The sequence below is a fragment of the Papilio xuthus genome, unplaced genomic scaffold (genome assembly GCF_000836235.2).
Source record: "Papilio xuthus unplaced genomic scaffold, Pxut_1.1 DF825355.1, whole genome shotgun sequence".
NCBI classification, from domain to species: Eukaryota; Metazoa; Arthropoda; class Insecta; order Lepidoptera; family Papilionidae; genus Papilio; species Papilio xuthus.
Window position 1 is genome coordinate 86,634 of NW_013533294.1, and position 20,963 is coordinate 107,596.

A 20,963-nucleotide genomic window follows, 5' to 3' on the forward strand; every position below is an offset into this window, starting at 1 on the left:
GCTGCCGTCCGCGTCTCTGTCTTTAATTTAAAACAAAAACTTAATAAGTGGACTATATTTCTTCCAGCCTATGTTCTACATCTGTGTCACAGCGAGATCCATCCATCCATACTTAGAAACTTTTGTATTTATATTATTAGTAAGATAATAACATATGGTATATCTATCTTTATATATATATAATTGTTCTGTGAGTGTGTATGTCACTGAACTTCTCTCAAACGACTGGACCGATTTTGATGAAACTTTTTGTGTGTTCAAGGGGATCTGGGAATGGTTTAGATTCACAATTTTGTCCGCTGGACAATGTTTTTTTTAATTAATTTATTAGTAGTTGTTGATTTTGTAATGTTTTACATTGGATCCGACAGACGGCGCTACCATCGTAGTGTCAAATTGTCAGACAACGTCTGTCGGGTCCGCTAGTATTAAACAAAGTATTAATATGTATAAGTGTAAAGTGAGGAGCTGTTACTATATGTATGACATTTCGTAATAATGAAGATTATCTGATTAATATAATATCAGTTTTGTTCCTCGTTTATAATTAATTGTTATTTATCTTCATAACACTAGCGCCGCGCCCCGGCATCGCGCGGGCACATACACATGCAAACATTACTAAGCAATCATTAGAAGTCAGATCTCAACAAGATTTTGTAAGTGTAGAACTGAGTTGTTATTTTGACTTTGTTTAATAAAATAACAAGCTTGATATTCATTGGTTCCGTACCTCTTAGGGAAAAAAAAAAACGGAACCCTTATAGGATCACTTTGTTGTACGTCAAGACCATTTTCTCTAAAATGCATGAAGGTATCAAGCTGGAATTTATTTTAAATTACAACGTGGCAAACGATCAAGTGGCCACATAAATTCGCCGCGATGGTGAAGCGCTGCCTAGCCATCCATAATTACAGATGCGTTGCCGATCTTTAATTGACAAAGGAGACGCACAGAAATATAATATCTTACCCTTCCTATGCGTCTTCTCCTCCATCAAATAAACTTTTCCTACCCATACTTTCTTTAAGAGAATAGTCCGGGTCCGGCACGCACATCCAACAGACGAAACTTGTAGTGTGAAAACATTTAAGAATATATAGAGGAGACATAATAAACTAAATTGTTTCGCTGGTCGCTGGCTCTGTCGTGTTTCTCAGTTGTCAAGTTTACCACGCATTGTATAAAATTAAATAAAAATATTGTTGAGCGTGTGTACTATGTGTTATAATGAAAGGTGATTCTGGTTCATGATGATATAAAAACTAATATATGTACAAAACATAAGGTGAGGATGTTAGACATGTGAGCGCGCGGAGTGCTACAGCGCAACTGAACTGAACTGTTTGCAACCGATGAACGTTCGACGCGGTGTGAGGGGGCGCGCGGGGCGGCGGGTGAGGACTGCCAGGGACCCCCGCGCTGCTTCCCCGCCGGCAGCGCGCCTTTACAGTTACGAACAAATATTTAAATTTAAAGTAATGTATAGTATCTGTTCAAGCTACATATAGGAATGATTTGTCATTATTGTCAATTTCTTTATAGCATACTAGCTAGAAAGAAGCCATTCTGGAGATACTTTCAAACAAACATCCATTCATCTAAACATTCGCATTTATAATAGTAAGATATTGAAGAAGAAATATTTTATTTATAAAAATAAAGTCAGTCATTTTTATGATTTTAATACATCATAAAATAAATGACCGATAATTAAATACTTTTATAGACACCGACATGTTTTGTCTATTTATCAACAGATGGCGTTACTTCTATAGAAGAAAATTTATAAGTATGGGGAGTAATCAAAACAAAGGTTGCTCAGTGCAGACTCTCTTTAATGATGTCACCTTTCGTACAGGTCGGACGCAGCCGACCGTTCCTATTTACGCATAGTGCAAGCGCATACATAACACAAATTGTCTCCAGTAAAGTGCTGTTATTTTTAATGAATACATGTAAATAGAATAAATCAAACTGATAGTATCATAGTAACTGACAATTATTTTCACATAGATAACAATACAACGTTTATTTTATCTTTACATAAAGTAATCAATTATTATTGCCTTTATGTCACATGATAACTTATGTTGTAGACAATGTGATCGATATGTCAGTATGGATAATGCCCGATCATGTCATTTTTTTTGTATTAGTAACTTTAATGCGAGCAAACTTAAACAGCGAAGTGATTGTTGTTTATTGACATATGAAACATTGCTTACGTATAATTGCTGATGCCTACCTCTATAACTCTGTATGCGACGCTTCGCACTATGAATATTATTTTCTACTATTATCTGTATTTTCATTTTTTTTTAATTGATCTTTTTCGTCAGGAGCTATCGAATTGCAGATGTCAGTTTCGTTGGGAGTTTCTTAGTGGTCGTAGCTGTGGTTGCAGGAATGAAGGAAATCTAAGAAGGAGCGAGTGCAAAAATTGCATTTTGGAGCATCTATGTTGGCATTGTCTTAACATTAGTGGGCAGAGGAGAGGACATACAGAAAGAGGATAATAAAAGAGAAACCTTTTAACACGTTCCCTCTCCCGCTCAGTACAATTTACCTTCCCATTTATTTGTTAAAAGTAGAAAGATCTAGAAGACTGAATAGTCATCAAGTTGGATTAAGTTGTCTTTCGACTGCTATTTTCTGTGTCCGGGTACCAACGTCGTAGCTAACTAAGAGAAGTTTTCCTTTACAACGCAGTACACAGTAACACAATTTTGCTATGAATTAAATGACGACAAGGAATTTAAAAATTATAACATTTTGCTGTTTTAGTAATTATTCGTTTTGGCAGAATTAGTCAATATGACGGTAACATATTAATTGATTTAAATTAAATCCTCGGATGGATAAGGAAAGAGATAGTAAAAAGATAGTATTTAAAAGTTAACAATCAATTGTTTTTCGTCGTGACGTCACTTTTATTATTACTTATGTAACCGTCGACTCGACCGCCGTTATATTTGCATTGAAACAAACATATTGCTGTCTCTGTTTTATGAAGGAGAATGAGAGGGACGTGTTTATGTATTTATACAACTATCACGTCAGTCAAGACACATTGTATAACACCTAACTAAACTCAGAGGTTCTTAACAGAGGGTCGCATTCGGGGATCGCACTTGACAGTTTGGATGTATGTTTGTTACAAAATATCCAGAACGGCTTCATGGATCTGGCTGAAATTTGTACTAGATGTAAAACAAAGTCTAGAAGAACATATAGGCAATTTTTTTTAACTTCGCGCGACCTTAGTCTCGAGCGACAGCTAATTTCCTTTAATTTGAGCACTGCACAGCATTCCAATTCGGTTTTTTCGTCCTGTCCCTACGTAATATAATGTAATCTGTAGACTATGTAGTAGAAATTATTATTAATACAGTAAAAATAACAAGACACAATTCAATTAAAAGTAGAAATCGCAATAGATAGGAACGTCCGAATGTAAATTTGATAACTTTTTATTATTTTGGAGATAATTACTTATGTATATCCATCATATATTAATACAGGATGACATTATCGTTACATCAATAATCTGACAGCAGGTTAAATGATATATAAACTGACATTGCATCAGAGTGATCAGATTTAGACATCGCTTGTCATCATGAGGTTGTTGCTGGTCGCCGTATGCTGCGTGGTGGCGCTGGGGTGCGCGAGTGCGGAGGAACCCATCGTGCTGTACTACCACGAGTCGGAGGGAATCCAAAAGGCGGAGCAGATCCGTCAGTCGGAGCTCGCCGCGGACTTTGACGGCGGCAGGATCGTCGGTGGGTCGCAGGCCGGCCTCGGCGCGTTCCCCTACATGGTATGTCTCAGTTCTGAAAACAGTATATGAACACTTATTTCTGAATTAGGCGTAGTTTAGAGTAGGCGTAGTAGAGTGGAAGCACGAAAAAAAAAATTACACATTTCGCACAAAACAAGAGCTAGATGAGGTTTTTGCTTGATGAATCCAACAAGAAAGATATTATCTAATGATCTGTGTAATACGCAGGGTGGTCTGGTGATCACACTCACCAACGGACGTACCTCCGTCTGCGGCTCCTCACTGCTGTCCAACACCAGACTGGTGACCGCCGCCCACTGCTGGTGGGACGGCCGCAACCAGGCGCGTCAGTTCACCGTCGTTCTCGGGTCCGTCCGTCTCTTCTCCGGCGGTTCCCGTATCAACACCAACAGAGTACAGATGCACAACAACTGGAACCCGAGGAACGCAAACAACGACGTTGCTGTCATCACCATCAACTCAGTTAGCTTCAACAGTAAGTGTTACTGTTGATGGCCTACAGACAAAAACATTGACAAAAGATGAGTAGTTTGTGGCCTTTGAATTTTATTAGTATTACTAATGAGATACGTTTGTGTTGCAGACAACATCAACCGCATAGCATTGGCGTCGGGCAACAACGACTTAGCGGGCACGTGGGCGGACGCAGCCGGCTTCGGAATTACCAGGGACGGTACGTGATTCCTTTCCTTTACCCCGGACACATTCGCAGTCGTGCATCCATTCCGGCCATTAGTTGGTGCAAAGAATGCGCGAACTCACTATAAATAGCGTAGTTCAGTTAAAAGTCAAAATAAATGGACTGCTTCAAACAGTTTGTTGTCGCCTACAGAAATGCTGCTGCCAATATAATGCTCAATTATTTTTCTTTATCCTTCAACTTTTTAGTGTAGTTCAAATGAAAGTTTGAGATATGATGTGTTTTGCAGGAGGCAACATCGGTAACAACCAGGCGCTGTCGCACGTTCGTCTTCAGGTTATCACCAACGCCGTCTGCAGAAACACCTTCGGATCCTCCATCATTGTGTCCTCCACGTTGTGTACGAGCGGTGCAAATGGTCGCAGCACTTGCGGTGGCGACTCCGGCGGCCCTCTCGTCGCCAACAACCGACTGGTCAGTATCTTTTGACCTTACAGCGCCCTCTTTTGTGCAATAACTTTAATCACACTCCAGGAATCTTGAACAGTAGGTTACATGTCGGCGTATTTAAGATACGAGCAAAGTTTCGTCTTTAAAAAGATAACTTTATAGAAATATCGATAGTAATTCGCGAAGACACACTATTGGCCGTCATTCTGAGATAATTTACTTAACAGCGCTATAAGCATTCAGCGTCCATACACAAATTTTAATATATCGTCATGAGAATACGTTTCAACTATCCAACGATAGATGGCTCTCTTGTTTAATTTGCTCAACAGATAGCACCTAAAGTTGGAATCTTGGTTAATCTAAGCCGAAGAGACCATAACCCATAGACATATCTAAATGAACAGAGGATGGTGCAGAAGGATTCCAATATTTACTATAACAAATTTTCGAAGAAGAATGTGTGAACAATTCAATTGTGTTACAGATCGGTATCACATCGTTCGGATCACCAAACGGCTGCCAGCGCGGTCACCCGGCCGGTTTCGCGCGCGTCTCCTCCTTCAACTCCTGGATCAGTTCCCGGCTGTGAGCTGCTCAACTGAACTACAAAATGCTGTGATCACAATAAAGGATGCTTTAAATTTCTATAATAATTTGTTTCATTACTATGCAAATTAGCTTTCCACTTAAAATAAAAAAAATAGCGTCTCGTAAGAGAAGGGTTGTAAATGAGGGGTGACATAGAGATGATTCCTGACCACTAGTTACCCCTTACTCCCAAGGATTTCAGTACACTAGACAAAAACAAATGTGTCACAAAAACAACATTATTTTCGGCATTAATAGTAACTAGACTGTAATGTATCTCTGTGTTTAATTTTATCCAGATTCTGTCCGATCTGGAGTAACTTGGCAACAAATATAAATTAATTCATAATTTGGTAAGACTTAGGAGTGAAATTTTAATGAACAAATTAATGTTACAAGTATTTTACTAATAATATTAATACGAAAGTTAAGATGAATGGATGTTTGTTAGAAGGTATACCCAGAACGGCTGAACGGATCTCGATAAAATTTTATGTAAATAAATAGAACATAGTCTGGAAGGACAAATATGCTTCTTAAATCAGTTTCCTTTCAAATATCAAAAATTATAATATTAGTGACATCTCTTAAGCAAAAAATACAACCATGCATCTTATTTTAAAACTAAAGTACCAAATATATCCGATAGATGGCATTACTTGCAATTATTCAATTTTGATATAACAATTTTCTTGTGAATGCTATTACGATTTTTTTTTGTTTAAATATTTATTTACGTATGTGAAAAGTCAACGCGCACTTGGCCAGCGTGATTGACTATGGCCTAGTCACCCCTAAGTTAGGGTACGCTCCGAGCCCCTCAATGGAGACATATAGTGAACTGATGATGATGTTTATTTGCAGCGAAGTTGATTTGGAATTATTTAATTTGCTATTAAAATTGAACAGACTTATACATTTATATTAAATCGCATCAGTTAGGTGATATAACTCAACTCGCTTTCAACGCAAGATCATATGACGCAAACTTTGTGACGGCTTGTGGTTCCGAAGTAAATGTTCCATTTTTTATATAAATAAATAGATAAAATACAATAAAGATATGTCAAAAGATCGAATTAATACTATATTTCGTAATGAAAACATCGTATAAATTCGATAAATCGTTGTCAAGTGACAATCACTACTGCCAGGCCGATAACGAGTGGAGAAAAGCGAGAATGTATTTCTATGTCCAGTTTTGAATTTCTTTAATTGCCACAGATATGTAGAATTCAATAAAATTTTATAATAGTACGTAGCGTGTTTATTGCGAACGACAAAATTATAGTTAGTACTATACAGCATGATTAAATAAAAGAAGAGAGAGAGAGAAGAGATCGATAATAATATGCAAGTTTAATGTAAAGGAGTCGTTTATTTAATTTGAAATATTAAAAAGAGCAGGTAGTATTCACATGCGGGCCCGGATCCAGGAGTTGAATGAGGTGACACGAGCAAAGCCGGCGGGCAGGTTGCGCTGGCATCCGCTGTCGGAGCCGAATGACGTGATACCAATCTGTCAAAGGACAAGCAAACAATATATCGTCGGTCGTTAGTAGTATTAGAGTAGTATTAGTTACTTATACAGAAATATAATACTTACAAGTGTCCTTCTGTCATCCGTGGTGAGCGGGCCGCCGGAGTCACCGCTGCAAGTGCTGATGCGGTTGGCGCCGCTGACGCAAAGCGTGGAGGAGACCACCACGGCGGAGCCATACGTGTTCCTGCAGGCGGCATTGGTGATCACCTGAAGTCGAGCATGCGACAGCGCCTGGCTGTTGGAGATGGCGCCTCCTGCAAATGTTTAAAATATGTTCATACTTGTATTGAGTTTCAATTCTAACCTCGGACAGTTCTTTAATCTTATTAGGATTCCAGGAGGTTCCTGTCAGTCATCTGTTCGGTGAATTTCACCGGCTTAATGCTACTGAATATTTCTTAAACAGTGCAAAAAGGCGATATAAAAACACTATATTCTCTCACCGTCTCTGGTCAGTCCGAAGCCAGCAGCGCGCGCCCAGGAGCCGGCGTAGTTGTTGCTGCCGGAAGCGAGAGCGATCGTGTTGACGTTGTCTGGAATACATAATACTTCCATGATTAAGACGTTTCTTATCCAGGAATAAACGCTAACCTAGGAGCTAGGTTCTACTGGTGTTCTAATGGAGAAAATATTAACAGTGAATAAGCTTGACCTTGTAAACCTTGGAAACTATATACGCAAAAACTATTAAAGTCTTCTTTCAAAACTCTATCCAAAAAGAGAAGGAAATATTGGTCATGAAGGTACTTTGAAGAATAATAAACACTCTCACTGTTAAGGTTGACACTGTTGATGGTGATCATAGCGATGTCGTTGTTCAATGTATTCATGTTGTAGCTGCTGTGCATCTCGACGCGGTTGGTGTTGATGCGGGTGCCACCGGAGAAGAGGCGCAGGCTGCCGAGGACGACGGTGAACTGACGCGCCTGGACGTTGTGCGTGCGCCAGCAGTGGGCAGCGGTCACCAGCTTGGTTGTAGACAACAGGGAGGAGCCACAGACAGATTGTCTGCCGTCAGTCAGCGAGATGACGAGACCACCCTGCGAAGGTACATAGAACATTGAGACACATGTAATGGTTTGGCTTTCAACAGTTATTACACATTTTACTAAATAATCATTATTATGAAACTATAACGAAAACATTTTACTATGAATACTACGGACACAAACATCAATATTGTCAGCAGTTCAGGATACCGACTCCAAATAAAATTTGCTGACCCTCTTCCAATTTGCACCACTTCTGTTTCCTAGACAAAATCTTTCTCTATTCTAAAAAAGGTATATGTAATACTGTTTATTTAATCATGATGCGAATGTGATTTGTGTAAGTCATTTCTTTCAATGATCCATGACACAATTATACAGGAAGTTGTCAGCTTACGATGAAGGGCCACTCTCCGAGGCGGCTGACAGTGGAGCCACCGACGATCCTGCTGCCGTCGAAGTCTGCGGCGAGCTCCGCCTGGCGGATGGCCTCCGCCTTGGGGATGCCCACATTCTCGTGGTAGTTGAGGTCGATCTGCTCGTACGCGTTGGCGGCGGCCAGCAGCAGGCAGGAGAGGGCGACCAGAGAGAGCTTCATCTTGCTTGGTACTTGATGTGATGTGCTCGGTTGGGTCCAGGCCTAGTTTTTATAACGCTGTAAATAGATAATTATAATTAGTTATGATAGTGTCGGATAATCGTTAATTATTATATTTCTGTGAGTAATTCAGCTGCGCATCGCATCGGAAGTACTCTGAGTACATCAGCGATATATTAAATATATAAAATTTTCTGATGTTTCTAATTAAGATTTCTTCTCATAATTATTACAATAAACTTTGCACTTTGATTGTCTAAATAAATATACGTAGTAAAGTACGAGCTTGTACAAAAAGTATTCGCGAGAGAGTCAACTAATGCTTTTGGAAATTCTGTTTGTTAATTAACTCATACTCGCCTATTAGTTGAAATTCGATCATCCTTACTAATATTACAAAAGCGAGAGTTACTCCGTCTGTCTGCTTGTCTGTCTATCTGTTCTTCTTTCACCTAAAACTACTGAGCCGATCTAAATGAAATTTGCTACACAGGTAGTCTAGAGCGTGAGAAAGGACACAGACTACTTTTTAACGTGAAAAATGGTTGTGAGGGGTTGAAAGTGAGGGTGGAAATTTGTATGGCTGTATCGTCGTTTTCACTGCTCGAAGTTTGAACCTTTTTTTTAGACTGTTAATTTGACATAATTAAATATTACTCAATGTTTGTAAATATTTTACTCTCAAGAGTGCAAAATAACAATAGGGGATGAAAGTTTGTTTTAGAATATGTGAGGTTTATATGAATAAAAAGTAAGATTCCACTGCTACGTCTTTAATTCTCCTTCATTATAAGCAGAAACTACAGTATAACATTTGGGCTACCGAAAAAATGTTTTGTTTTTTACTGTTGCACTTATTTTGGAACAACCTGTATATATATAATGAAGATTGCGACATAAATATGATATGTAATTAGTGTGATTTATCTTTGTCATTATTTAATCTGTTTCCTTCCTCAGTGATTGTGATATCACTTGCATTTATTGATAGTAAAGGTGGCAGCGCAGTAAGCGAGCGACTGACTTCGCTAAAATAGAAATGCGTTAGACAATTTTAGGGTAACAACAATCTCTCGGAAATTTTGCAAGTGACAATATAAATACGAATGTTTAGATGGATGAATGTTCGTTAAAAAGTTTCTCTAGAACTATTTCATGGACCTTCTTGAAATTTTGGCATAGATGTAGAACATAGTTTGAAAGAACATACAGACTACTAATTATCTCACGCGGACGGAACCACGGGCAACATTTATAATAATATAGCAGTACGAGGTGGAGGAGTGGGGTAATGCGCGTTAACCTTTATTTACACTTATACAGAAATGCAGGTATTTAAATCGCGATGTGAGATATAATCGATCTCTAGAATCTACGAAATGTTAATTCCGGATGACACTATCGATTAATTACAATTATCTTAAACGTTGACATATAAAACGGCATTCGGTTACTCGAGTCTTCAGAATGAGAGTATTATTATTAGATGGCAAATAAGCAAGCAGGAATTTGATTTTGCAGAAACAGCGAAGCGACTCCTGCTCACTCCGCAACTGTAGATGCGTTGCCTACCTTTAATCCACGGAGGACATGCGTGGAAAGAGAATATTTCCCTTCCCTGCCCATCCATTCCTTATAAGAATTGGGTGAGAAGGGAAAGAGGACTAAAATGAGACGTAAGGAACATATGCACATCATGCTATACGCGGAATTACTTCTAATCCACGCCTATGTTCTTGGAGTACTGTACTAGCGTGTACCACTTTTACTGTCTTGTTGACTTGTCACGTGGTTAGCTGCGAGCACCAGACGTGGTGCGTTCTACAGAGTGCCGCACCCCGAGCAACCACAATTGTTCTCAAATGTTACTGGTTTTATAAATCGTAAAAGCGACGGCACAGCAATATTAAAATATGAACACACATTATCCCACGTTTATAACTTGAAAGAATACAACAATAAATTCAAAAATACGTGTGAAGTCAACCAGCACTGGGCCAAAATGATTGACTTTGACTTCCTGACCCCTAATACTATACGGGTTGCAGACGGAGGACTCGAGTGGCAGGCAAATATACAGTGCATGGGACTTAATTGTTTTTTAAAATGACTAATGACTGTTTTATCAAAAAAAATCAGAAACATATTAAGGTAGTGATGAAAATATATTTAACATTATTGTCTAAACAAGAACTTTAGTATTTTGATAATAATGACACATTCTGAGTAGCTGTCACCATTTGCTTGTTGTTTCATGTTGTCGAGGATTAGTATTCGTATGTGTAATGATTTCTTTGAAAAATATTATCACTTTATAATTTAAGTGACATCTTGTGAGTAATAGCGAAACTATTTACTGCATGCACATCTGGCGACATCTCTTATTTTATTTTGTCACTTTTAATTTAGTGATGACATCTTGTGATCAATAGCGAAACTAAACAAAATAAAAAAAAACATAATGGCCAGCAGATGTCACTAAGGATTTTCATTTTTATTTTAATCGGAATGTAAAAAATTAAAATGTGAGTGTTCTCAGACTGACTTTTAGTTTTAAAACATTATTAATAAACTGTAATTCGAATATTGTTATTTTTTAAGAAATAGTTACGAATAAAACGTACACTTGTATACTTATAATAAACTTAATTAAAAAGACAAACTTGTCAACCCTTGAGTTATTGGTGGACGTGGAAACAAAAATGTCATCCAATGATTTATTTGACCCAGTTTGAGGAGTATCGACGTTACAAACGTAGAAATATAGACCGCGAGAACCCGAGGAATTGACCAGCTCAAGTTGATCTACAGATAAGATATTCGCAGATTAAAATCAACTTGATACAATGATAAATAGACAGGCTATAAGACGTGAAATTTTGTGACTATATGATTTACGCCATTTTGGTGATGATTGTAGCGATTTCTAACGATGGTGTGGATTCGTACTAATAATATAACGTAATGATACTAAAAAGCTTATTTAAATGTGACCGATATAAAAGCTGACTGTACACAGTTACACACAAACAATGTGGTTGACAACAAAAATATAATTGATATTATTGTATCTCATTAAATTATCGTAATTATGATTATTGCAAGGAATTTATCAATAAAACTGGAATCCAAACTTTAGACATTATCTTGAAATATCATATTAATCTCGAATAATAAGTATGTATTTTGGTATAAAAGGTAATAACGTATTAATTAAACGAGATAATTTTTAAAATGAAACTCCTGACTGCTTTGTGTTTGGCGGTTGCGTGTCTGGTGCAGGCAGAGGGCGCGCGGGAGAAGGTTCTCCTGCACTATCATGAGAATGTCGGCATCCAGCGCGCTACGGAGATCAAACAGGCCGAGCTGGCGGCTGACTTCGACGGCAGCAGAATTGTAGGCGGTTCTGCAGCTGCACTCGGACAGTATCCCTTCATGGTATGTCCTATTCGAATTATTTATCTGGACAAATAAGCTAAAGTACAAAACTGCAAAGTTATTAAGTACTATAAGATCGTGATGAAAAATCTAGCTCTTGTTCTTTACCTGCTGATGTAGTCGTTAAATATAATACATAAAACTAACTGGAGATAAGCAAAGCCCTATTCACTCTATAATTGTAGGTTTCTGTGCATTTGGCAACACTGATGCCGGAAATTTATTCTTTTACTTTATATGCATATTAAACCAAAGAGTCGAGCGAATCTTCGACTATAATTTTATTTGTTTCTCTCTTACAGGGCGGTCTGGTCATCACTCTCACCAACGGACTGACGTCAGTATGCGGGTCCACTTTAATCTCGAACACGAGGCTGGTAACCGCCGCCCACTGCTGGTTTGACGGTCGCAACCAGGCGCGTCAGTTCACTGTCGTCCTCGGATCAGTCAGACTGTTCTTCGGCGGCACTCGCATAAACACGAATAGAGTGGAGATGCACGGCAGCTGGAACCCTTCCACAGTCAACAATGATATCGCCATTATTATCATCAATTCTGTGAGCTTCAACAGTGAGTTTGCCGATATATGTGAGGTGGGGAGACTATACACGGTCCCGGGCGTAAGGGGGCGCAGGAGGCGCCAGAGTCGCGGAGAGGGAAGCCTATGGTGTCCCCATAAGATACCCATCATTGGACGATTTCTCCCGGCACCAAAAAAAGGGGATGCCGCATAAATGTCGCCTAGGGCAGCGGAAATGCTGTAACCGGCCCTGGTCATCCTTATCATTTTACTTGAATTTATTGAGACAGCAATAGCAGACTGAGTGATGTGATGATTCTTACAATACAAGCCGAGACTTCAGTTATATTGGTTACAACAAAAATACACTTTCAAATATTTTACCTCGTATTAAAATGGTATAAAATTAATAATTGTACGGCGATTGTTACAGACAACATCAACAGCATTGGACTCGCGTCTGGCAACAATGACTTCGCCGGTCAGTGGGCGCAGGCTGCCGGCTTCGGTGCTACCAGAGATGGTCAGAACTCATTCTATTTTGCTACTAAATTTTAAGTTACATTTACTTCGCCTTTAACTGATCAAAGTTCAACAATGTCTTGGTGCTGATCGACCCTGATAAAATAAGCGCATATTATCTCCTCCTTGTTTCACATTTGCTTATATTCCAACATTCCGATTTTCGATACGTTTCAAAATACTTCCTCCAGCTTATGTTTGTTACAGAGTGACTCCAGAACAGCTCAACTGAGCTTTATACAATTAGGTATAGATGTAGAATACTAATTAAGTTTTTCTCTGTAACGTATTCGTGCTAGTACTTTAATATTTTCCACTTTAATATGTTACAGGAGGTAGTGTAGGCATCACGCAGACCCTGGCGCACGCTCGTGTTCAGGTTATCACGAATGCTGCGTGCCAGCAGGTCTACGGGCCACAAGTCATCATTGCTTCGACCCTCTGCATCAGCGGTGCTGGCGGTGTCAGCACATGCCACGGAGACTCCGGCGGCCCACTCGTCGCCAACAACCAGCTGGTCAGTAGAATAACCTCGTTATAGGTGGCTACTATAAGAGCTCGAGATTGTCCTAAACACGGCCACGGTTGCATCATGATTTTTTCCTTTACCGTAGGAACGCCATGTTAATTTACATGTGAAATCTGATTTTGAGTCATCTAAAGGCTCCTATAACTCCTGAATGTTTCATATTAATCCGTCAGACATTCTTTCCACTACTTTCCTACATATGTTGTGACTAACTTATGACGTCACTGTTTCAGATCGGTGTGACATCATTCGGATCAGACACCGGCTGCCAGCGCAACCTGCCCGCCGGCTTCGCTCGTGTCACCTCCTTCAACTCCTGGATCCGGGCCCGCATGTAAACGTATCTGGTTAATCGGAATAAATAAAAGTTTATTTTTCTATAACAAGCAATTTTATTTTACGCCACAAATGAATCCTCGTTGTTTCTCTCATAATTGTGAACACAAACAGCGCCGGCGTTAGGTTAGTATATTGTTGTTGAGAGAGTAAAGAATCAAACTAAATGTTCGACTAAACTATAAATGGGATGAAAATACGGTTTTCGTCGTTATTTACGTTATATTCTGGATGATTTGATACGGTGTTATTAATTGAAAATCTTTATATATTTATAAAATTGGATAGTCTGTATGTATTATACATAAAAATTATATTTAGCACACAATGTAATGGCTTGTAGCTAACAAATAAGCAATTTTTTTTGTGTCTATGTCTGTCCGATTTTGACGAAACTTGGACAGAAAAACAAACAATGTAAGCGAGCATATGCGTATAGGTTATTTTTTAAATTTAATTTTGCGCTGACGAAGTCGCGGGCGGGCGCTAGTTATTGATTATGATGGAAAATAATAAATGTTTTTTAATTCATCAATTGATGAAAGTTTGATTTTGATTCGTCCCTGGATCAGTGGTCAAGCACTTGACTTGCAATCTGCAGATCCAGGGTTCGAATCCCGCCATGTACCAATGTGTTTTTCGATTTCCGATTTACATATGTACATTTATTCGACGTTCTTACGGTGAAGGAAAACATCGTGATACAACCTGCACATATCTGAGAAGAAATTCAAAGATATGCGTGAAGTCAACCAACCCGCACTTGGCCAGCGTGGTTGACTATGGCCTTATTACCTTTAACTTAGGGTAGGCTCCGAACCCCTCGTTGGGGACGTATAGTGAGCTGATGATGATTGAAAACCTCAACTCGTACGACCCTCGCGGATAAGATGCACAGAGAGAGATCGAGTTGTGATAAACTAAGCTGGTACTCAAAAGCTTTAAATGTTTTTTAGTTGTTGAAACACAATTCAAGTGTTCAAGTTTATATAAGCTGAGGTTAGAGGTGATTTCCACAAGACTAGTCAAACAAAACGTCATCGAAATGCGTAGGAAATAAAGGTCGTCATCTGTAACAGTGATTTACTGTATTAAATAGAATCGACAAACATTTCAGAAAAGTATATTTTATTAAGTCTTTAGGCAGTTGTCGAGTCCGTCAGATGAAGGCGCTCAAAGGCGGGCGGAGATCCAGGAGTTGAAGGAGGTGACACGAGCGAAACCAGCGGGCAGGCTCTGTTGGCAGCCGCGCGGGGAACCGAACGATGTGATACCAATCTGTAAGCAATTGTAACGTAAGACTCATGTCGCGAAAGACAAGAATGTTGCTGGTAACAGAAGCGCTAAAATAGTAGCTATTTATCGCAGCATTTCCTTATAAGAAAGTTATCAGCATAAACTCGGGTATCGAAGCATGTCTTTAGTGTGGTCGTGTTGTTGCAACTGTTCAAATAAAGTAATAAAGAAAGATGATACTGACGAGCTGGTTGTTGGCGACGAGCGGACCACCGGAGTCTCCGCCGCAAGTGCTGACGCGGTTGGCACCACTGATACAGAGGGTGGAGGCTACTACGATGGAGGATCCGAAGGTGTTTCTGCAGACGGCGTTGGTGATAACCTGCACACGGGCGTGGGAGAGCGCCTGGTTGGAGCCGATGTTGTGACCTGACAACAGAGTGCGGATATGAGTATAAGTGAAATGAGGGAAACAAAAACTATCCACTTACCCATTTTGTTCTTACAAGAATAAGGTGTAAAGTGGAACGGCACTAGAATTAGGCCATCACAACGCACATTTAAACGAAACGCGGAGTGTCATCCTCTTCACGCTTATTTTCTATGTAGTCGTGGTATAGTACCATTTCAACGAGTTCATAAGGTAATAGCGACTCACCATCTCCAGTAGCACCGAAGCCAGCAGCCCAGGCCCAAGTACCGGCGAAATCGTTGCTGCCAGAAGCCATGGCGATGTTACGGATGTTGTCTGAAATAACGATTAAATATTCAACCTCAAACAGCTAAAACCAATATTAACAAATAGGTCAATTTTATTTACAAACATAGTAGATGGGAGGGAGACTCGCGGAAATTATATCGTCGATTTCTTATTGTTTATTAGAAGTTGTTTGTAAAGACAAGTTACTCACTGCTGTAGCTGACAGAGTTGATGGTGATCACTGCTACATCGTTATTGGCGTTGTTGGGGTTCCAGCTGCCGTGCATCTGTACTCTGTTGGTGTTGATACGGGTACCGCCGGAGAAGAGACGGATGGAGCCGAGGACGACGGTGAACTGACGCGCCTGGCTGCGACCGTCCCACCAGCAGTGGGCGGCGGTCACCAGCCTCGTGTTGGTCAGCAGAGAGGAGCCGCAGACTGAGGTCTGACCGGTGGTCATAGCGATGACCAGACCGCCCTGATACACAAATTCGTTTTTAAAGCATTTACGAATTGAATGACGGTTTAGTCATGTAAGCTTCTTCTTAAACTGCCATCTCCTTTCGAAGATCAGTGATCATCATGACAATCTGAGGCCCTAGCACGAATATTTATGAGAACGTTTAGGTAATGTTATCAATTTCAGCGCCACTACCGGTTGTAAAATAGAACAAGCTCTGACAAATCTTATAGAAATTTTTACATATTTTGTAGATGATGCTACGAAGGCGCGTGTAACAAATTTTATTACTATACCCTCAGTACTCTGAAAACTACAGTTTTGAATAAGGAACTGTGCTATTCGATTTTTTCTCCTTTCTATGCGTCTCCTCCCTCCAATTCACTTCCCCATCCCATATTTTCCTTTATACTAAAAGGGTGGGTAGGGAAAGAAGACTAAACAACTAATTAGTCTCTGCACAATTTTCACTCAGACACAAACTGACAGCAAATTTGGTAAGATATATTTGATTACCATGAAAGGGTAGGCGCCGAGTGATGCCGCGGATCCCCCAGTGATCCTGTTGCCGTCGAAGTCCGCCGCCAGCTCAGCTTGGCGGATCTGCTCCGCGCGCTTGAAGCCGATGTTCTCATGGTAGTGGAGCACGATGGGCTCCTCCGCGGCGACCAGCGCCACCAAGCAGGCTGCAGCAACAACTAATAACTTCATTCTGACGGCTTCCAGGGATACTGGCGACAAGCTGTTTAACCTTTTATACTAATAAAATATGTCAATTTAAAGATTATTGTAATTTATCATGATAAGAAAGACGTCAGTAATTTTGACGGATAATAATTTAAACTTAGTTATCGTAGGAAGCGATAGCACAGATTAACATTGAATCTGAAATCATTAAAATCGATACGAGAACTTATAAAAATAAACTAATTTCTAATATATCCCTTAGTTATTAAATAGTCAGTCCACAAAATGTTACTGCAATAATATCTTACTCGGCCAGACAGAAGGAGGCACTCTAGTCCATTTCCTCTTGTCTATGGGTGGAGGTAGTGGAGGTGGACATGATGTCTACAAAAAGGCAACGATTTAGCATTTTTTTTAATTTACACATAGTGCAAATGTCTATGGGTCACTTCGCTGTTCAGTCACCTTTTCCGACTTTACTAACCTTCGCTAAACGAGGAACCCTCAAGAAGAAGAAGAAATAATAAAGAATTAAGTTGTAGCTGTACGTGTTAATCGATACGTCCAAAATTAAATCCCGCCATGTACCAATGTGTTGTTACGGTGAAGGAAAACATCGTGATGCTGCACATATCTGACAAACTCAAACATATGTGTGAAGTCAACCCGCACTTGGCCAGCATTCACTATCATATACTCTCACTTAGAGTAGGCTGCGATTAATTTGCGATGATTTTTTTTTAAGTTTTATCAACATTACTACATGCAGATATATATATATATATAAGGAAGTCGTGTTTAGTTACACTATTTATAACTCAAGAACGGCTTTACCGATATAGCTGAAAATTGGTGAGGAGGTAGCTTAGAGCCAGGAGACGGACATAGGATACTATTTATTCGTTTTTTTTCGAATTTATGCCCTGAAGAGGTGCTTTTTATTTAACTTATATATATATTGAGTTTTTTTTTATATATCCACGCGGACGGAGTCGCGGGCGACAGCTAGTTAATTATAAAATAACAATCTTACTCTTGCTAATATTACAAATGCGAATATTTATCCTAAATCTCACTGAAATTTGACATAAATGTATTATATAATATAGTCTGGACGTACACATACAATTTTTTTTTATTTTCGTTCGGAACGAGACGCGCAGGAAATAACTAGTTAGTGGATATAAATAGTAAAATACACCAAAGAGTCGTCTCCGCCAAATCCACATCATCTTTCCAATCCTATCTTACAAGAAAAATGTAGGCTAAAATAAGTGGAAACGCGGAATTGATTCGACTTAAGGAAAAGTATTCATTATTATTTTTTTAAAATTTAATTTGTGTAAAATTAAAAAACATTTTCTTATCTAAATTTTTAATTTTTTGGGTATTTCCCGAGATTAGGAAATACGCGATATCTGGCTAATCGTTTTCTGATTAAATTTGATTACAATGTTCTTTAAATAAAGTCGAAATTCGATTGTATTAAATATAATCCTACTAATTTTATAAACCAGAATGTTTAGATAAATGATTGTTTGAAGGCAACTCCGGAACAGCTGAACGGATCTCGATGAAATTTGACACACATGTAGAACATAGTCTGGAAGAACACATAAACTACTTATTAAGTTGCTGGCGATAGCTAGTCTTTAGAAATGAATAAAATAAAAAAAGAGTGTCTATTTTGAGAAAAAAAAAATCGTATTTCGTATATGTATACGCATAGTGCTGATAGAGATAAACCAAATTTTAAAACTTTTGTGTCTGTCTGCAAATCAGCGTATGTTCCGGGTTATCTTCGGAACGTGTGGACAGATTTTGACAGGACTTAAACGGGAAGGTAGCTGATGTACACGGCCATGTTATAGGATACCTTTTCCAGCGCAAAGAAGTCGTGAGCGACCGCTTGTAAAAGTATAAAATCCAAAATATACAGTTTAATCTTTGTCTTGATTAATTAATTATTATTCTACATTCTTATCTTAAATAAATTATAATCTTTTAACTAATGAAATAATTTAATAAATAACAAAACTTGTACATATGTTACTGTAAAACAGCGAACTTTGGTACATCCTAAGACTTGCTCTCGCACGCGACTTCCTTCACGTGGTATAAATTAAAACTTAGTAGCCTATGTGTTCTTCCAGACTATGTAGCAATTCTGGAGATACCTTCTAACAAACATCCATCCAACCAAACATTCGTATTTAAACGCTGCAATAAAACTTGATGTTGGCGGCTCTGGAGCGATGAACGCTTTAAAATCACAGTAATTTCGTTCGCCCAGCGTTCAAAATGCAACACTGCGCGATAAAAAAAACGTGGCGTTTGATATATTTGAACGTTTTTAACGCGCGATAAACGCACGTGTAAATGGGCTTGTGGTAACAACGTAGTGTAGGATATTCCATCTTAATTGGGTAGGAAATTTAATTCTTCAACTGTGAAGCAAAGATGTACTCGATTTTAACAACTATCCGTTATACAGATAATGTTCTCCTTAAATATTAAACCTCCCCCAACCCCCCGGGGGATGTCAGCTCCCGGGGGGCGCGTGCATCCCTCGGGGTAGCTAATAGGTTTAATATATATTTGTTTACTCTGTTACTGATTTAGAGTAAGCAGATACATTCAAAAATAACAATCTTTCTATATATTTTTTTTAAAGAAAGCCGAAATTCATGAATAAAATATTCTAACAAAACGCTCTAAAAAGTAACAAAAACATAATTTTGATGAACGTTCGAAAGTAAGAAATTTCTTTAAGAATATATATATAAAAGAAAGTCGTGTTAGTTACACTATTTATAACTCAAGAACGGCTTTACCGATATGACTGAAAATTGTTGAGGAGGTAGCTTAGAGCCAGGAGACGGACATAGGATACTATTTATTCAATTTTTTTTTTAATTATGCCTTGAAGAGCTGCTTTTTATTTAACTTATCTATATATTAAGTTTTCTTATATATCCACGCGGACGGAGTTGCGGGCGACAGCTAGTTTATCATAAAAATACAGACAAATTAATTAACCTCCTTCTTATTGAAGTCGACTAAAAAATATGCAAAAAAAAAATATTTGCCAAAATTATTACTTACGAATGAAAGTCAGCTCTGTTCTTTGTTTAACACTTTGCATTGCTCAGTTAATACTATCTCTTTCACCATTTGTTGGTGTGAAAGAGAGAATAGATTTCATAGAAACAAAACATAAAGGGTTTGATATGAAGTGACCAGTGCGGGTAACGGGGGCAGGGGAGAAGGGGTTGCAGGGGGCGGGGCGTGTCGGACACACCCTGTACTTCAAATATTTAACTAAACAAAAGCCGCTTACGTATTGCCTCCCCCAGGCACAAGGGGGGGGCGGGTGCGGGCGCGGAGTGCAACACACGAACAGTTATATTTAATTTTGACACAAAATCATCATTTTACTAAATGTAATACTTATATATATCATTTTACTAACAGTCACCCGCGACTCCGTCCGCAAGGAATTAAAAAACTTAATTGGTAGTCTATATGTTCTTTCAGACTTTGTTCTATATCTGTGCCAAATATCCGCGAGGTCAAACATGCCAAACATCCATACATCTAAACATTCGCATTTATAATATTAGTAAGATTTTGTATTTTAATTATTTATTGTAGCTTTAATTTGTATATTGTTTAAGTAAATTTTATCTGTTTAAAAAATTCTTTTAGTCAATTTTGAGGTAATATTTAAAAACATTTAAGTATTATTGTTAGTGTATTCTGCAAAAAAAAAACATAAAATTAAAACAATAAAAAATATTATTCAAACATTTGCAATACGATTTTCAATAAACCGGAAAATTGAACGTGTTTCGAAACACAAACACGCGCACTTCCGGCGAGATACGTCATTTCCGGTTGCCCCCCCCCCCCCCCCC

General features: G+C 38.7%; 4 protein-coding genes across 8 annotated transcripts in view; 2 read left to right on the forward strand and 2 right to left on the reverse strand.

The window, feature by feature from the left end:
• Positions 1 to 8,645, reverse strand: part of LOC106126006 (collagenase-like) — an 11,530-nt gene extending 2,885 nt beyond the window's left edge. The window contains exons 1-5 of one of the 5 annotated variants that reach the window (XM_013323440.1): positions 8,417 to 8,644; positions 7,803 to 8,070; positions 7,474 to 7,563; positions 7,094 to 7,284; positions 6,832 to 7,006 (exon numbers count right to left, since the gene is read on the reverse strand). In XM_013323440.1, coding sequence (XP_013178894.1) covers positions 6,902 to 7,006; positions 7,094 to 7,284; positions 7,474 to 7,563; positions 7,803 to 8,070; positions 8,417 to 8,617 — 855 coding nt within the window. In that variant the 5' untranslated portion in view covers positions 8,618 to 8,644 and the 3' untranslated portion in view covers positions 6,832 to 6,901. Of the gene's footprint in view, positions 1 to 6,831; positions 7,007 to 7,093; positions 7,285 to 7,473; positions 7,564 to 7,802; positions 8,071 to 8,416 lie in introns of those variants that run through there. The other 4 variants (XM_013323444.1, XM_013323442.1, XM_013323443.1 and 1 more) reach the window with 4 other exon arrangements.
• Positions 3,595 to 5,548, forward strand: LOC106126008 (collagenase-like). Its single transcript, XM_013323446.1, has 5 exons — positions 3,595 to 3,824; positions 4,014 to 4,281; positions 4,390 to 4,479; positions 4,736 to 4,920; positions 5,384 to 5,548. Exons 1-5 carry the CDS (start codon positions 3,624 to 3,626, stop codon positions 5,486 to 5,488), a joined length of 849 nt encoding a protein of 282 aa, XP_013178900.1. The 5' UTR covers positions 3,595 to 3,623; the 3' UTR covers positions 5,489 to 5,548.
• Positions 8,646 to 11,834: 3,189 nt separating the features above from the next.
• On the forward strand, positions 11,835 to 14,009 carry LOC106126007 (collagenase-like). The gene is made up of 5 exons (XM_013323445.1): positions 11,835 to 12,055; positions 12,358 to 12,625; positions 13,009 to 13,098; positions 13,430 to 13,614; positions 13,860 to 14,009. The coding sequence occupies exons 1-5, from the start codon at positions 11,852 to 11,854 to the stop codon at positions 13,962 to 13,964; spliced, it is 852 nt and encodes a 283-aa protein (XP_013178899.1). The 5' UTR covers positions 11,835 to 11,851; the 3' UTR covers positions 13,965 to 14,009.
• A 1,060-nt stretch (positions 14,010 to 15,069) lies between these two features.
• Positions 15,070 to 17,102, reverse strand: LOC106126009 (collagenase-like). Its single transcript, XM_013323447.1, has 5 exons — positions 16,876 to 17,102; positions 16,110 to 16,377; positions 15,857 to 15,946; positions 15,443 to 15,627; positions 15,070 to 15,240 (listed from the first exon to the last, which is right to left on the reverse strand). The coding sequence occupies exons 1-5, from the start codon at positions 17,068 to 17,070 to the stop codon at positions 15,136 to 15,138; spliced, it is 843 nt and encodes a 280-aa protein (XP_013178901.1). The 5' UTR covers positions 17,071 to 17,102; the 3' UTR covers positions 15,070 to 15,135.
• Positions 17,103 to 20,963: the final 3,861 nt, after the last annotated feature.

Bases quoted from the DNA above. Each gene is read 5' to 3' on its own strand.
- LOC106126008 (XM_013323446.1), top strand. From the start codon at position 3,624: ATGAGGTTGTTGCTGGTCGCCGTATGCTGCGTGGTGGCGCTGGGGTGC. The intron at 3,825-4,013 runs GTATGTCTCAGT...TGTAATACGCAG, and splicing joins TCGGCGCGTTCCCCTACATG to GGTGGTCTGGTGATCACACT. The intron at 4,282-4,389 runs GTAAGTGTTACT...TTTGTGTTGCAG, and splicing joins CAACTCAGTTAGCTTCAACA to ACAACATCAACCGCATAGCA.
- LOC106126009 (XM_013323447.1), bottom strand. From the start codon at position 17,070: ATGAAGTTATTAGTTGTTGCTGCAGCCTGCTTGGTGGCGCTGGTCGCC. The intron at 15,628-15,856 runs GTGAGTCGCTAT...CTCTGTTGTCAG, and splicing joins CTTCGGTGCTACTGGAGATG to GTCACAACATCGGCTCCAAC. The intron at 15,241-15,442 runs GTCAGTATCATC...AATTGCTTACAG, and splicing joins TCGTCGCCAACAACCAGCTC to ATTGGTATCACATCGTTCGG.
- LOC106126007 (XM_013323445.1), top strand. From the start codon at position 11,852: ATGAAACTCCTGACTGCTTTGTGTTTGGCGGTTGCGTGTCTGGTGCAG. The intron at 13,099-13,429 runs GTCAGAACTCAT...AATATGTTACAG, and splicing joins CTTCGGTGCTACCAGAGATG to GAGGTAGTGTAGGCATCACG. The intron at 13,615-13,859 runs GTCAGTAGAATA...TCACTGTTTCAG, and splicing joins TCGTCGCCAACAACCAGCTG to ATCGGTGTGACATCATTCGG.